Source organism: Eurosta solidaginis, chromosome 5 (assembly GCF_040869045.1).
Source record: "Eurosta solidaginis isolate ZX-2024a chromosome 5, ASM4086904v1, whole genome shotgun sequence".
Classification (NCBI taxonomy): Eukaryota; Metazoa; Arthropoda; class Insecta; order Diptera; family Tephritidae; genus Eurosta; species Eurosta solidaginis.
In genome coordinates this window covers 272098109-272115844 of record NC_090323.1, presented here as the reverse complement: position 1 = coordinate 272115844, position 17736 = coordinate 272098109, and the positions used below count along the sequence as shown (strand labels likewise).

The following is a 17736-nucleotide window of genomic DNA, read 5'->3' as shown; positions in this document are numbered from 1 at the left end:
TTCATTTTCTTCTACTTAATATGGTAGGTGTCACACCCATTTTACAAAGTTTTTTCTAAAGTTATATTTTGCGTCAAAAAACCAATCCAATTACAATGTTTTATCTCTTTTTTCATATTTTGTACAGAATTATGGCATTTTTTTCATTTTTCGTAATTTTCGATATCGGAAAAGTGGGCGTGGTCATAGTCAGATTTCGGCCATATTTTATACCAAGATAAAGTGACTTCACATAAGTACGTGAGCTAAGTTTAGTTAATATATATCGTTTTTTGCGCAAGTTATCGTGCTAACGGCCGAGCGGAAGGACAGACGGCCGACTGTGTATAAAAACTGGGCGTGGCTTCAACCGATTTCGCCCATTTTCACAGAAAACAGTTATCGTCATAGAATCTATGTCCCTACCAAATTTCACAAGGATTGGTCAACTTTTGTTCGACTTATGGCATTAAAGGTATTCTGGACGAATTAAATGAAAAAGGGCGGAGCTACGCCCACTTTGAAATTTCCTTTTATCTTTGTATTTTGTTGCACCACATCATTACTGGAGTCGAATGTTGACATAATTTATTTATATACTGTAAAGATATTAAATTTTTTGTTAAAATTTGACTTTAAACAAATTTTTTCAAGGTGGGCGTGTTCGTCATCCGATTTCGCTAATTTTTATTTAGAACATATATAGTAATAGGAGTAACGCGCCTACCAAATTTCATCATGATATCTTCAACGACTGCAAAATTACAGCTTGCAAAACTTTTAAATTACCTTCTTTTAAAAGTGGGCGGTGCCACGCCCGTTGTCCAAAATTTTTCTAATTTTCTATTTTGCGTCATAAGGTCAACGCACCTACCAAATTTCATCGCTTTACCCGTCTTTGGTAATGAATTATCGCACTTTTTCGGTTTTTCGAAATTTTCGATATCGAAAAAGTGGGCGTGGCTGTAGTCCGATTTCGTTCATTTTAAATAGCGATCTGAGATGAGCGCCCAGGAATCTACATACCAAATTTCATCAAGATACGGACAGACGGAAGACGGACAGACGGACGGACATGGCTAAATGAATTTCTTTTTTCACCCAGATCATTTTTATATATAGAAGTCTATATCTATCTCGATTAGTTTATGCCGTTACGGATTGCCGTTATGCGAACAAAGTTAATATACTCTGTGAGCTCTGCTCAGCTGAGTATAAAAATATATAAAAAAATCTTGAAATTTGTAATGAGTTCAAAATAAGTAAATGCAGTGTATGCATACATATATATGTATGTATGTACAAACATACATACATACAGATATACATATGTATGTACGTAAAACCAACAACAACAAAATCTGTATTGCATTTCAATTAAATTTATTTCTATTTTTGTGGCACTGGACCAACTACAATTAAGCTAATGGCTGCGAAAAAGTCCACACAAAACAGCAAAAAATACTAAAAATACGCTACCTTAAGTAAATAAAATATTAAAAAGCAAGAAATCAAGTGCGAAAGAATGCGATAAAAACGTCAATCGCCAAAAATATTCATTCAATGGCATCGTTAAATGCATTCTCAATATATACATATGTATGTACGTATGTATGTAAGTGAATCTGTGTGATCATGGGTAATGTCGTAATTAATTTATTTACTCCTTTCCCAAATTACTATTTACATGCCAATACTTTGGCCTAAATCTTCTCGAATCCGCAGACCAACAGCTGACTAATAGCCTATTTTTTATGTTTCAAATACAACGTGTAAATATAAATTGCTTGCTTATCCAATGCTTAATTACGCGTGTGCATGTATGTACATTAGAGCGATCTAAAAAATAGTGTACACATTTGAATGTTGTCGCTTTCTTTTTGTTCTTTATTATGTCCGCAGTGTGTTAAGGAAGTTTAATCCTTGTTATAACTACAACAGTTCTTCCTATGTAAATAACCACAGCGAAGAACTCCAAATTTCAGCGCTTAAGTGTTTGAGTTGACGATGAGTGATTTTGCACTGTACAATTAACATACAGTTGCGAGAAAAAATAGCATAAAAAATTACATCACTTAGGGTCTGCTCTTTTATTTTCTTTTATTTAGAAAAAACTTTAAGCTTAAAACGTTTTCGGAAATTTTTAAAATCTAGAATGCTTTAAAATTATCATACGTAAGTATGTTTATTTAAGAGTAGCATTTAGGCTTGAGTTGAGAACTCATGTTGATAACTAGGCTTACTTCTAAAATCTCAAAAATTGTTTCGAAACAGTGGCTGAACTCGAGAATCATAGCGTACTCACAAAAGGGGGATTTTTTTATAAAACAAAAAATGATATTAACTACTTAATTTGAAAAAATTTAATTCCCAAATTCTGGTTTTCTAACTGAACTCATTCGTAAGATTCCATACTACAGTATTTTCACGAAAATAAAACAAAATATGTGTAATTCATTTTTGCTTAATTATGCTTCATGACTGCTAACAACCAAGTGTTTATTTCTCACAATGGACAGCTGTTGATTTTGGGGGTACCATCTTGGAGATTTTTCTTCAACTCCACCGCAACTCGATGTCCAGTGTAGGATATCAACTGGAGAAATGTGTTGAATATTTATTTGAGAACTTTCCTTTTTTCAAAATCTCTCGTAAGTTGGATAACAGCCGTAAAAAAACGCTTATCCTAGCTTAGATAACCGTTAGGATACCCACCTAGCGGCAGTTGTTAAATAACTAGCTACAGAACATGTTGTATCGAAAAGCGCAGACACAAACCTCCATATGTGCAGAACATATATTTATTTTATTTATTTATTTGAATTAGTCTACGAACATGGAAAACATTCTTACAGACTATGAGTAAATAAAATTTAGGAAATTAATAGATTATATTAAATTTAAAGTATAAAGAAAATATGATTTCGAGACCGAAAAATCAATATCGATAGAATCAGAGATTATATTGAATTCATTAACAGCCCTTGAAAAAGGGGCGTTCCGAAGATAGTTTGTCTTAAAGGTTTCGCAATAAAAAATATTTGAAAATTGCAATGTCCTTTGCGGGACATTAAGATAAATGTGCTCCAGAAGGTAAGTACAGTCAACAGTTCCTTGTATAATGCCAAAAACAAAAGTTAAAGAGAGGACAGACCTTCTTTTTTCTAAAGATTTAAGATTTATTAACAATGATCGAGACCTGTAGGAGGGAACTGGTTCCGTGAAGCGAAGGCAAAGCAAAGCGTATTTAAAACACTTTTTGGACACGTTCTATCCTGTCTATTCTAAATTGATGAAATGGACGCCATATAAAGGCTGCATACTCCAGATGGGGACGTACAAAAGTGGTGTAAAGCAACTTTAATGTATATGGATTTGAAAAATCAGAACTATTTCTTCTAAGAAAACCTAGCATAGCATATGACTTCGATACTATAAAATCAATGTGGCTGTTGAAAGAGAGCTTGGCATCAAAAATAACACCAAGATCCTTTATTTCACTGGATATCTGCAGAGTATAACCTGAAATATTGTAAGATGATGCTAAAAGATTATTAGATTTTGAAAAAGAAACATGTAAACATTTGCTTATATTAAGCGAAAGGTGCGAATTCAGGCACCACAAGTATAAATTATTAAGGTCTAATTGAATTTTAGCCACGTCAGTTAGATTGGTAACTCTCGAAAATATCTTCAAGTCATCGGCATATAGCAAAAAGTAACTGAACTTAAAGCATGAGAAAATATCATTTATAAACAACACAAAGAGCAATGGACCAAGAATGCTACCCTGAGGGACACCCGATGTCGCAACATACGAATAAGAGGAGGCATTATCAACCATAACCACGCTTGGTCTATGACGTAAATACGACTTAAGCCAATTCAAAAATCCAGAATGAAAGCCAAGACACTCAAGCTTCGCAATCAGAATCCTTTGAGACACTTTGTCAAAGGCTTTCGAAAAATCCGTGTAGACACAGTCTACCTGACATCTGCCAGAAAAAGCCGATAGACAATACTCACTAAACACTGCCAAATTTGAAACAGTAGAGCGCCCCGGAATAAAACCATGCTGGTTTGGAACAATTAAGCTTTTGACTGAAAAATACATTTTGTCCTTAATAATACATTCAAGTAGCTTTGAAACAGTAGATAGTTTGGAAATTGGTCTATAATTGCTTACATTGTTTTTGCTACCACTTTTAAAACCCGGGGTTATGGATGCCAATTTCCAAGCATCTATAAAGACACCCGTGGATAACGATCTGTTAAAAAATAGTAAGAAAATCAAAGCTGGACAATTCCTTAATAACACTGCAGATATTCCATCTACGTCAGTACGTGAGGAAGGCTGCAGCTGAATCTTCTGCGATGAATAGTGGACACACACCACTTTTAGAGGTGATACATAGAATTAGTGTAGAGGTGAAACATAGAGACATATTTCAATTGCATCTGAGTATAATGCGTCTTGAAATTTAGTAGTACTAATTTTATGCGCAGCAATTTCAGAAGAGTAGATAAAGTTTAACGCTTAGCAGTCCATATAAAGTTTAAGCGTAAACGTACATAGATGTAAAAAACACAGCTAAAAATTAATAAAATAATATTAATGACGTTGGACATCAACTTGAAAACTCTTAGTTTTACAAAATTTCTCAAAGGTTTGTAGTGATTAGAGAATGAATTTGGATATCAACTCAAGAACTATCTGGTTTAAGAATAATTAATGTTAGATATCACTTCCGGAACTAGATATATATTTCGCTGGAGAAACCCAGCTGTTTTGGTATCTACAAATTATCTAGATAATAGAAAAAACCAATGTTGCCGCACAAAATAGCTAACCCCAAAGGCGGCCTTAAACTGTGACTGAAAAACTGCTCAGTAGTTTAACTGGAGTTTAAATTTGACTAGACTTTAACCAAACTTAGTTTAAGCTTAGCTTAACCAATTTCACACAGAAACTTAATCGGATCACAATTTTCTTTAATGAATTAATTAAGTTTTCCTTTTCACACACGGACACTTGCTTCATTAAGCAAGTCAGCAGCCCCAAAAAAACATTACACTTTTACAAAAAATATTTTAAATGAATTGCAGCCGCTTCCCCTTTAACTATTGAGATAATCAAAATTAAATGCATGCGCAACTTTTCACAAGTTGCACCTAACCAAATATGTGCCTATTTTTGAAGAGCTATATTATAGTTTCCTGCACTTGCAATGAAAATAAAACGTTTAATTTTTTTGGTGCTATTACATATTTTGTAAATTATATAAAATAATTTATTTTTTATTGTCATTTGTTACAAACAAGCAAAACGTACTAGATTTTTGACTCCATTAGGCATTCAATAAAGCAATAATGAGATAATTAGGAGTTTGTATTTTGTATGGAAGATTAAATTGAATAAAGGCTTTAATGTAGAAAACTATTAATTATTTCATTAAGCTTCTGTGTGAAATTGGTATTAGTCTAACAAAGTGCGATTCGCATTAATTTCTGATATATTTTTTGCTGAAGAGTATTCAGAGGGCCTTTTAAAGTTCTAAATAATTAAAATAATTTTTAGAAACTTTTCAAAGCAGTTTTGTTGTACAAGTCATTCAAGTTTTATATTTAATTAACAAAAGTTAACTGGAAGAAAATATGCAATATTTCGCAACTATTTTTATACTCACTGGTGTACATACGTACTTCATCACGACAAATTCTTTTTTTGCCTCAAAATTATAAAGTGTAATATGTTTTGAGGTGCCCGCCATAGTGTTGTGAAATCTTGCTCCGACTACCACACTGGAGATCTTCGACAAAGAAACAAAAAATTTATAAGAGTTTTTTTAAGCAGGATCGGCCTCCGGTAGTAGTTTTTCCGCTTTTAATTTTTTCTCAGTAAACATTCATCGTGCCTTAATCTCCTCGGAGTCGAATCGCGCCAAGTATTTTCTATTTTTTTTTTTTTTTTTTTGGTATTTAATATGTTTCAAGATAACTGTCATAATATTTCACAAAAATATTCAGATTTACGTGAAATTGACATTTTTGAAAATAGCTCCAAAAATCGGGTTTTTGTAGATAAAAGCAATTTTTGATTTTTTCCAAAAACGTATCTTTCTTTAATTGACGTAGAAATGTGGTAGTGAGATGAGTTATTAACTTTTTCAGCGATCAATTATTTTTAAATACTCAGCTGTCATCTGAAATCGTCAAAAACCTTATGATAAATTTTTAAAATATTTGTGTACAAAGCTCTGTTCTAACATCTGAAGTGATCATTTTTTTGACTTCTTAACTAAAAAAATGTCTATTGGTTTTAATATTTTCGTTGCTTTCAACAAAAAAACCAAATTTTCCGCACCCTGTAAAAGAAGCAAAGATGATTTTTCTTTTATGCTTTCTATATTCATAATTTCTTAATTATTTTTTTTTAAATGTGGCTCGAAAAAAATGGTTGGTTTTAGATAAGGCATGAATTTATCCAAATAACTTAGCGAAGAGAGCAGCGAATTGTGCTCTGAGTGAATATCTTTAGAGCCTTATATCACTTCAAAGTTCAGGGATCCAAGGGGCTCATAAGCGCAACAAAATTGTCAACCTCCCTCGCCTATTACAAATATGCAGTTATCATACACATATATATTGTAGGCGAGGCTCTGGCAACCCCAAACTCCACATGCGACTTAGAAGGTCTAGAAGGTTCAATGTCGTCATTTTGAATCGTTCCATAGATGGGCGGGCCAGTACCTTAATGGTTGACGAAACGTACGGTATCTATATCCGGCAAAGGATCATCAACATCGATAACAAAACCTGCGGGGAGTATCCGTATCGCTAGAACAACAACTCAAGGTTCAAGCAGAGAAGTTATAGGGGGAAACGAAATTCGTTGTTTTTACAGTGTTGTTTAGTTTTTTAACTCCTATGTGTGTGTTTTCTTGGTATATTTTCAATCGTCACTATAGGTAGTTGTAATGATTTTTTAAATAAGTAATTTAACTAGATTCCAACGGGTTCCAGATACTTATTTCATTTTAATGAGTCGTCTTCTACTTTTGTCAAATTTATGTTGATATACACAGCATGTAGGTATGTATGTGCAAGTGTACATTAGGCCGTATAAGAAAAATTCAAGTTGAAACAAATGTATGATTAGGGAAATTTTTGTACACTTCTATAACTTTCACAAGGAGAATGTTACTAGATACATACACATTTTTCTTTTTCAACCCTCAACTTAGACCACAGACCTATTGTGATACCCCAAAACAGTTTCTAACCCATGCTCCGATATCGCTGCGTATATGCTCATTTTCACCATGTCTTAAACTGCCGGTTTCTATAATTCGCTACGATGAGATAACAGCTTTCCGCCAAGTCCAGATGTGGTTGGTGCAGCATAGTTTTACCCTACGGCGCCACCAGCTCACACGGCCGCTCCCCCTCATAACTACAATCTCCGTAGTAGAGTCGGTAGCAATGCCGAGAATCAGCCCCGCCTCGTCTTTTCCGGCAGCAATCGTGTAAGTCAGGGAAACAGACCCTAAGTCCCTACCACCTTTTGCACCGTTTGACAGCACAGAATAAAAAAAAAAACAACAACTACTTTAGGAGAAAACCTCCACGATACCCCGACTGCTCTCTTGCATGAGAGTAACGAGATTGTTGCTTTCACTGTTCGCGCTACCTTCTCACTCCAAATTAGTTTCCTTTCTGAAAGACGCAGACCTACGTCACTTTATTTAAAGCTCTTTCTTGTTTGCTAGACAAGGATTTGGTATTCTGCACTTTCTTTTGAAGAGGACTAGTTCAGTTTTTTCCATCTTAACCCCGAGATCTGAGTTTTTGTCCACTTGCATAATGTTGATAATGCCGTCAGGTGAGAGAGTTTGTGGGAATTCGTCCTGCATAAATATCGCACCCGTAACAATCACATTATGTCCCTGCAACTCCATGAGTCTTAATAGGTGATTACAGATCACTACCCCAAGTAGCGAAAAAGAGCATATTCTTGTAGAAGATTATGACTATGCGCCATTATGTTTAACCGTACGATTTAAACCCCGAAAAATATGATACCGGATATTTCCTAATGACAAAAAACAAACAAATACTGAAATAGTCTAATTAACACATGCATACTTACGTTGTTCTATGCGATGTTCGTTTCGTCACTCAAAAATTTTCTTGGAAAACCTGTAGACATGACGTACTTACATATACGCGAGCTGAGTAAATATACTCACACTTGCAATCACTCCGACACACATTTTAAATTATACTTATTGTCTTTTTAGATTTCTTTAACTCACCTCAGGTGATAATATTAATGAGGATGCTGGTAATGACGAATTATCTTGTGGTGGATCATCTTTAAAATGTACACGTTTTTTATACTACTTCGACGGCTGGATCCGGAGATAAGCGAGCTCTTTCTTCGGCCACTCGCATAATGATCGAAATATTCCTCATCTTTTACGTAGTCTGGCACGCGCCAAAATGCTGGACGTTGATATGATGTGCTCATTTCGCCAACTACTGGTCAAAAAACTAACTAGACGAATCACCTTCACAAAAGCAAAAAAAATTTCGTTGTATCATTTACTCACGAGTGGGAGAATTTTTATAATTGAGAAAGAGGAAAACATCTCGCAAAGTCAGTACACTACTGCATAAATATGTAAATGCAAATTTTATGTGTATGGAATTTAAGAAATGGAAAAAAGAAAATATTAATGATTTGCGTATTCTGTTCAAACTAAAACAAAATCATAAATCATCCGCTACAGTATAGCCATCATCGTTACAAGTGACTTTACATTCCGCATTAAAACATTGCCGTGACCTCTATATTTATATCTTTTTTTTTTTGTTATTGCCTTTTAATTTTTCAAGTGGCGGCTTGAGGCTTGAGAGCATATATCTCTTCAGATATATTTGTATTTTTAAATTAAAAATTATATTTTCCCCAGTCAGACTTTCTTGGTTTTGTAGATAGCTTTGAGGTACTCAATAATTTTTAATTGACCCAATGTACATAAATATTACTAAGTTGGATACAGAACTGGGTAAACGCAGTACAAAAAAACGACTGTAATTTAATTTAAAAAAACAAAGATAGGAAAACTCTCCTAAATTTGCGTTGATCACTTATTTGCCTATTATATACTCCAAAAATATTTACCACCACCGACGCTATTTAAATATTCTTTTATTGCATAGCGCACATACGTATGTATATTTTTAAATGTAGCAAAAATAAAAGGTAACATTATTTACAAACACCGAAGTTGGGCTACTTCTTAAACTTTTGTAATTGTGGAGCAGATAATTTCACTTTTCCAGGTATATTTCTAGCCAACGCTTCTTCTTTGATGCTCTTAAACAAATCTTTCTCGCGTGATGTGCCACATTTGTCTTTCGAAAACATAGTTAAAGCCATTTTAGCTGCTCGTCCACGCTTACCCGTACCCGGTGTCAGTTTAACGCGAAACCTAAATCAATCGTATACATATAAGAATTTAGAATTTTTTTGTTAATTTGTGTTTCCTTACTTGTAATTTTGAAGCGCCTGATAAGGCGCAACCACAGGAATAACAAATAATAATTCATCGTCTTCAAGCGGTTGTCCAGTAAGTGAGTCTAACATGGCAACGTCAGCGCCATAAGGCAATTCATCACCGTCATCGATTTCAGCTCCAGCGACGTGTTCATCCTTACGTTCATTTTTTCTCTTTTCTTTGATTGATGCCTGCATTTTTTCCTCTTCCTCAATTTTTTTGTCTGCTACATTTATTTTATCTTTACCCGCTGAGTTAAGTATCATCATTCGCAGTTCACGTTCCTCATCATCTTGATCTTTGTATTTTGTTTTCATCTTCTTTAGTTTACCACGTTGCCCTCGTTTCATGTGCGAAGCATTTTTTGTTTCTTTCTCCGCTGCATTTTGTTGTTGTTGTCGCAATTCCTGTTGTGTTTTGCGCTCTTTTTCCTCTTTCCTCTTTTTTGCATTTTGTTGCTGTTTCTTGCGCGATGGAGCTGCAGGTATAATAGTAGCTTCTTCCTCTTCGTCTGCTTTTGGCTTGTCATCTTTGCTTTTAGTTTCCTGTTGCGACTCGTCAACGTTGGCAGAACTTTCTACAATGGAATTAGTGCGTACTGTAACACGGCCAGTATCGTGTTCAATTTTTACTTGAGTATCTGGGAAGTTGGATTCATTTTCTTGTGCATCGGTATCTTCATAAGCTTCCTCTATTTTTTCTAATTGATTAGAACTCGATTCCTTTGCAAATTTGTCTATCTCTTCCAAATCCTCATCAGGATGATCTGCAGATTCCAAGTCTATTTCTACATCTTCTAAGCCCAACTTCTTCATGCGCTGCTCCTGTTCTGCCATATCCTCTTGTTCCTCCTCGTATGTTCGGAGTTTACGCTCACCACGATGGCGTTCAACAAAACTATCTTCCAGTTTAAATAGTACGCTAAGGCCCATTATTAAATGACAAGATGGCAAAAAGTTTTTCTTTCCACGTATCATGAAGCTACCCGTGCCAAGGTATTCGCCAGAAGGCGCTGTCTTAGTGACTTGATCACTGCGCACCCAATATGCGTTTGTCACAACTTTGGCATCCCATGCTACGCTGTATGATATTGCCATCGTACCTGCCTCTAACAATGTCTTTGGTGGCACCTCTTCTCCAGATGGATTCCGTATAACAACACTCGATGCACCTTGTATCTCAGCATGCACATATATATCCGATGGTCGCATATAACTAAAAATTAAGTGGATAATCAGATTTTCTACATAGAAATTATTCAGTTTTACATTGAAAAAATATTTATTTACCGTTTAACGATTAGTTCGTTTTGTTGTGCATCTCTACCGCCAATAACTAAATAATTTTCGGAACTAATGAACCAATAGAATTTTTCAAACCAATAAACTTTTCGCGCTTTAGTTATTGTTGATATAATACGAACTTCTTTTAATGTTTGCTGGGTTTTTCGTTCAGCTGATTTAAGAGCTTTTTGAGATGCATCTATAGTTTTTTGTTCTTTTTTTGCAGCATAGCGCTTCAAATCGTAATATTTTCTTGCATTTGCCCAAGCTGATAGTGACAAATCCACATCTACAATCATTGTTGGCAACCCCTCATGATCATCGTTCTTACTTTCCGAATCATCAGAATCCTCCTCTAGGTCTTTATATGGATCAGACAGCCGAAGGGTAATATGATTAATTTCCAATTTTAATTGTTTGATAGCACTTGCTATTGGGTCATTATCGGCTTGAGCTTCTTTAACGACCTGATCAATGTCTGGCCATGACATTTGACTAGCAATAAGTGTTTGCACAGCTGTTATTGCATGGTCAACTAACTCCTGATTGCATGTTATCAATTCGGCTTTTTGCTTATCAACCTCTTGCGATTTTGTTAAATTTTCCAAACGTTGAGCATGGTCCTTTTTAACATTTGAAAGTTTTTTCAACGCGTCACGCTCTTGTTGCAACGTTTTTAAATCGATTTTCTGTGCCTCCATTTTAGAATAAAATTCATCAACTGCTAACATAAATGTGGCAAATTCAGATACTGGTTGTCCTTCAAACTGAGAGAACAAATAAGGATGATATTCGACGTTTTGGTAAAACGCCTCTTTGGATTCACGACCTTCCGGAGTTGGCTTCTCTTCCCGCTTTTGTATAATATAACCTTTCGGTACGGATGTACGACCTTGTGCAAAAATAATGGCTGCTTCCTGAAAAAAATTTTATATAAAAGTGAATTTAACCTCTCAACAATTTATTTCTTCCCCAAAAATTACTTGTAAGGCCTGCATAAGTGTGCCCATGTCTGCCACTTTATCGAAATGTCGCATATTTGTTGATTTTCCTTCTTTTTTCTTTTGTTTTCTAGATTTTTTGCCTATGTTATCTTCAACCGGCTGATTTTTATTTTCAGCAGAGTCTGGGTCTGCTTTCTTTTCAATCACACAATTATCCAATTTGTATTTATGTAGAACGTGATCAATTATTGCTGGCCCATAATCCACTTTGGGCATCAACAGTCGTCGTAAATTGTCCCAGCCTGTCACCTTATCAATTAGAGTCTCAATATCATTTTCTGTTAACTCGCCGGCCTGTTCTTTTGCACGATTTGAAGGATACTTTTCGCGAACAGCAAATCGCACTTCTTCGCCTTCATGGTGCGGACGCAGTATATAGAGGATAGTAAGTTCATGATCAGTTAATAAAATATTTCCACGATCGTACAGTTCAACGATAACGTGATAAGCAGCTTCGCCAATACCAAATTGCAAATCAATTATTCGATCCATACCAAGTTGTTCAAACTTTTCCAGACGTTTGTTTTTGAGATGTTTCCTCAGCTTCATGCTGAAGCCAGAAGGTGCAACATTTTTGGGCCATTCGAAAATTGTTGTATGGAAACGTATACCTGACTCAAGTAGAAGCACTGTCTTCGTTTCTCCGCCTTGGAAACGAATCAAATAGGTTTTGTTATCGATATCATAGATTTGATTAACGCGTTGACCAACCAAACTAAAATAATGAAATAGTTTAAACATTTAAATTACTTTATTATAAACTTACCGCTGCAACTCCGCAACACCACAAACGATGTCATAAGTGTTAAATCGTGTTTTCATATTCGCAATTCCTACCTTTTACGTAGAAGTAAAGATTTCTGCGCTAAATTACTAAAAATAAAACTTAACAATTGTGACACGCACATAGATGACACACTAGATGACAAATCAATCAGCTGCTACAATAAAGATGCCAGCTTCAACAGAAAAGTGACAATGCTGCCAAATAATGTTTTGATTTCTACTCATTATCGGCTGGCTTAAAAGAGCGTACACACGTCTGCCCACTTGATCTACATTTTTGGTTATACGCAGCAACCATGTTTCCGTCAGTTGAGTATTAGAAAATATAAGGGCCCATTACTGATACTTAGAATATACTTGACCATAGTACAGGTCTACAAGTAGGATATGAAGCAGCACCAAAGAGGATAGATATAATAACAGACGTTACTCGTTACTTTGCATAATGTTATTCATTAAGGTACTCGCAAGGTTTTTTTTGGGCGATATGTGCATAAATGTCTTTATACATTTTCGTGGGGTATTTGTGTTTATTTTTTCGGACAGTATATAATTAATTAATTAATTCTCTTTCCAAAAATCACATTTGCAAAAGGCATGAATAAATGCGAGACAATTAAAAATGTCCCTCATAGAAAACATTAGGCATCAATTTTTTTAAATTCCAGCGAGTTACTCCCTTCAAAAAACGCGAGTACTCTATAAATAATGTAAGGAATACTCCTTTGGGAGTATAGGACTGCTCCAAATCTAATCTGTATTCATACAAAAAATGTGCTCCAATTAATATTGCGATATCCTAGGAGAGGAGTAGGTGAACCGACGCTTCCCAAGGCAGTCGGTTCTATGTACCGGAGCGACTCGGGATTTTTCCCACCAAGGACTGTCATTTCAGTGTGACCCCATTTAATTTGTTTCGTCCCTCCCACAAATTGTCATCCTCCCAGCAGCTGCTTGCAGCAGGACTGCTACATATTCTCATACTCCGGGAAGGTATCGAACCCAATCCGGGTCTGTCTCCTGACCCCGGTCCTGAGAAATGGTTTTGCTGCATTTGCCAGAAAACAATCTTTTTAGGACGGTCATACTCTGTTCAGTGTGTCTCGTGCAAGGGATGGTTGCATCGGACAGGTTGTTCTGGGCTTGATCCCAAAACCCGACGTCCACGTAACTTTTATAAATCTTTTGTGGCTCCTTGCTGCTCACGCCCAAGGGCGTCCCGTAGTCTACGCCTAAGTGCCCCTCCACTACCTTCCACCAGCCTCGCTGCTCAGCAAGCCACAACAAGTACCCGCTGCTGCTCGCGCCCCACGGCGCCAACAACTCAAACAGCTGATACCACTCATAACTACTACCTTCGTAGTAGAGCTGGTAGCAATGCTGAGCATCAGCCCCTGCCCCCGTCTTCTTCTCCCCCCCCCCCCCCTCTTTTCTGGCAGCAATCGTGCAGGTCAGGGAAACAGACTCTTAGTCCCTCCCTCCGTTTGCACCGTCTGCCAGCACAGAATATATAGGTTTGCGACATCCGCTCAATGCAGCTCCTGCCTTGAGTGGTGCCACTTTCCTAGATGTTCTGGTCTCCGCGACGGCAACCCCTCGACGGGTTTCATCGCGCCATGTTGCCAGGTATAGTAATTGAAACTACGATTTTATTTTACAACAAAAACTTTTTTTTAATACGCCTAAATGTATGCGTCAATATTTTTTATTTTTCACCATCAAGAAAATTTTTTGAAAAATTGAAAATCAATATTGAAACTTAAAATATTGATAATACATTTAAAAATTAAAAAAGTTCAAAGTAACTAAAATGCAAAGTTAAATAAAGATAATAAGAACCCTACATTACATTATCTTATTGTGATTTGTTAAAATGCAAAAATTTAACTGCACTGCAATGTTTTTGTTTCACAGACTGGTTGATCGCCAATATAGTAATTAAAACTACGATTTTATTTTACAACAAAAACTTTTTTTAATACGCCTAAATGTATGCGTCAATATTTTTTATTTTTCACCATCAAGAAAATTTTTTGAAAAATTGAAAATCAATATTGAAACTTAAAATATTGATAATACATTTAAAAATTAAAGTTCAAAGTAACTAAAATACAAAGTTAAATAAAGATAATAAGAACCCTACACCAGGTCGCAAACCCAAATCATCCGGGTACCCCAATGCTTGCACAAGGGCGCCCAGTCCCAAGGCCACAACAGCAATTGCGTCCTGGCCTTCCACAACCTAGGCGTAGTCACCCGCCCTAGAGTGGCGGCGTCACCCCTCATGCACTTCAGAATTCTGCAGTTAAACTGTAATGGACTAACTGGGAAGATTACGGAGATAGTCGATTTCATGAAGCGGCACAACATCCGCATTGCTGCGATTCAAGAGACTAAACTCACAGCAAGATCTGCATTGCAGACCTGCTCTGGGTATAATGTCCACAAGAAGGACCGCGAGAGCGGAAATGGAGGCGGCCTCGCGTTTATTATACACCACTCTGTGCAATATCATATATTTGATCCTGGCATCGACCGCAGGGACAATGTCTTAGAACGTCAAGGCCTATCTGTCCGGTCAGGTGATGCAAATCTAGAAATCATCAACATCTACATCCCTCCTGTCACCTGTTGCCCCAGTGGATACCGCCCTAAAATCGAGGCCTTACTCACTGGCAACAATCGCATTATCTTAGGCGATTTCAATGCCCATCACGACCTATGGCATTAAAACTTGCGGGCGGACAGTAGGGGTGAGATGTTGGCGGATCAAATAGAAGAAACGACGTTCTGCACAATAAACGGAGACGCCCCCACACGTATGGTAGGAAGCTGTCATAGCTCGCCAGATATCTCAATCGTGAGCGCAGAACTCGTAAACTGCGTCAACTGGAAGCCGATGGTAACATTGGCATCCGACCACCTGCCCATACTTATTTCGTTCGAGCGTACCGCCGACTTCATCGTCACCGAAAAACGCACTTTCATAAACTTCAAAAAAGGAAAGTGGGAAGAATATAAATCTGCAACGACTGATGCTGATGCCCGCCAAGGGGAGCGTGCCTTCCGTAAGGTCATTGAATCCGCCTGGGCACATTTCATTCCCGCAGGGAGAATTCCCGAAATCCGGCCCACTTCCCGGCGGAGGCCGCACGCTTAGCGAGGGAACGCGACCTTATAAGACAGCTTGATCCAGGCGACCCCCAAATAAGGGATATAAACCAACGCATCAGATTGCTTTTGGACGAACACAAGCGGGCGAAATGGGAAGAGCACCTAAGAGGTTGTAACCTCTCTACCGGTGTAGGTAAACTTTGGTCCACCGTAAAGTCCCTATCGAATCCGACTAAGCAAATAGACAATGTTTCCATCGCCTTTGGCGATAAGGTGCTGTCGGATGCGGAAAAATGCGTGAGCGCTTTCTGCCGACAATATATAATGCATCCTACGGTCGACAAAGATAGACGAAGAGCCAATAGACACGCACATAAACACAAATTCAGCGCGTCACCAATCACTATCACCGCTAGAGAGGCTGAGGACGCCATTGGTCGCGCTAAACCATCCAAAGCAGTGGGCCCAGACGGCATAGCCATGCCGATGCTTAAAAACCTAGGGAAAGAGTGTTTCAAATATTTAGCGCATGTCTTCAACCTGTCTCTCTCCACCTTTGCCATACCCGAGAAATGGAAAATGGCCAAGGTGGTCCCGCTACTAAAGCCTGGGAAACCAGCTAACGTAGGTGAGTCATATCGTCCGATATCTCTCCTATCGCCAGTGGCAAAGACGCTTGAAGCCATTTTGCTCCCTTATTTCCAAGCATATTTGCAGCTAGCCCCTCATCAGCATGGCTTCAGAAAACTCTATAGCACTACCTCCGCGCTGCGCCGATGACTGCACAATAATGGCCACAGGCCTAGGCCCAGAGATCGATGAGCTATGCAATAAAATAAACGGCTATCTCCCTGATCTCTCCAGTTTTTTCGCCTCGCGAAACCTGGCATTGTCACCGACTAAATCTTCCGCGACCTTATTTACAACATGGACGCCCCAAATGTCGACCATTTTGAACATCCACGTCGATGGCACTACGCTACCGACTGTCCTACACCCCAAGATCTTGGGTGTGACGTTTGATCAGGATCTACATTTTGGTGCGCACGCAACTGCAATTGTTCTGAGAATTCAGAGCCGTAATAAAATCCTCAAATCCCTTGCTGGCAGTACCTGGGGAAAAGATAAAGAAACGCTCATGACCACATACAAAGCAATTAGCCAGCCGATTACGTGCTACGCGTCACCCATATGGTCGCCAAGCCTAAAAACTACCCACTGGAAGAAACTACAGGCCTGCCAAAATACTGCTCTCAGAATCGCCACGGGCTGTCTTCTTATGTCCCCAGAACACCATCTGCATAATGAGGCGAGAATACTCCCCATCAGGGAGAGAAATGAGATGCTGACCAAACAGTTTCTGTTGAATACCCAGAAACCTAGGCATCCCAACAGACATCTGATTGACGAACCAGCACCGCCTAGGGGCCTATTGGGGGAGGCGTTGTTTACCAATAATTTCTGGTATTTTACATTTCGCCAAGTTGACATATGAAAAATAATTAAAAATATTGCCATATTAAAAGAAAATTGTTTGTGTTTAATCACAGGGATACTAAATACAAAAAAATAATATCCATTTTCAACACATTCCCTGCCAAAATCTCGAGTACTCCATGCATGCATGTATGGAGTACTCGCTATGGACCAAGCGAGTGCTCCAAAATTAACCACAATTCAAACAAAAAATATGGTCCAATTAACATTGCGATGTCCTAAGACTGGACCATATACTCCAGCTCAGCATTACATCAGAGTAATCCATGGAGTACCCACAGTCCAATAAACATCGTGTAGTGATTACAATCGTTAAAAACGAGCAATGATCGGCTTACAATATGTTCGTGTAGAAACATGAGGTGGTCCATTGCTGCATTACAGTGGAGTATAATGGTAAGTACTCCAGTGGACCACATGATCCAACGATTTTTGCAGGGATGTTATTGGACTGTGGGTAATCCATGGATTACTCTGATGAAATGAAGACCTGGAGTATATGGTACAGTC

At 37.6% G+C, this 17736-nt stretch overlaps 2 protein-coding genes across 2 annotated transcripts in view; both read right to left on the bottom strand.

Moving 5' to 3' along the window:
• Positions 1–8524, bottom strand: part of Zasp66 (PDZ_signaling and DUF4749 domain-containing protein Zasp66) — a 75928-nt gene extending 67404 nt beyond the window's left edge. Inside the window, 2 exon segments of the mRNA XM_067790730.1 lie at positions 8295–8377; positions 8380–8524. Coding sequence (XP_067646831.1) covers positions 8295–8377; positions 8380–8509 — 213 coding nt within the window. The 5' untranslated portion in view covers positions 8510–8524.
• Positions 8525–9173: 649 nt separating this feature from the next.
• Clbn (Nuclear export mediator factor NEMF homolog Clbn) lies at positions 9174–12758 on the bottom strand. The gene is made up of 5 exons (XM_067790726.1): positions 12596–12758; positions 11809–12544; positions 10832–11742; positions 9537–10757; positions 9174–9476 (listed from the first exon to the last, which is right to left on the bottom strand). The coding sequence occupies exons 1-5, from the start codon at positions 12649–12651 to the stop codon at positions 9278–9280; spliced, it is 3123 nt and encodes a 1040-aa protein (XP_067646827.1). The 5' UTR covers positions 12652–12758; the 3' UTR covers positions 9174–9277.
• Positions 12759–17736: the final 4978 nt, after the last annotated feature.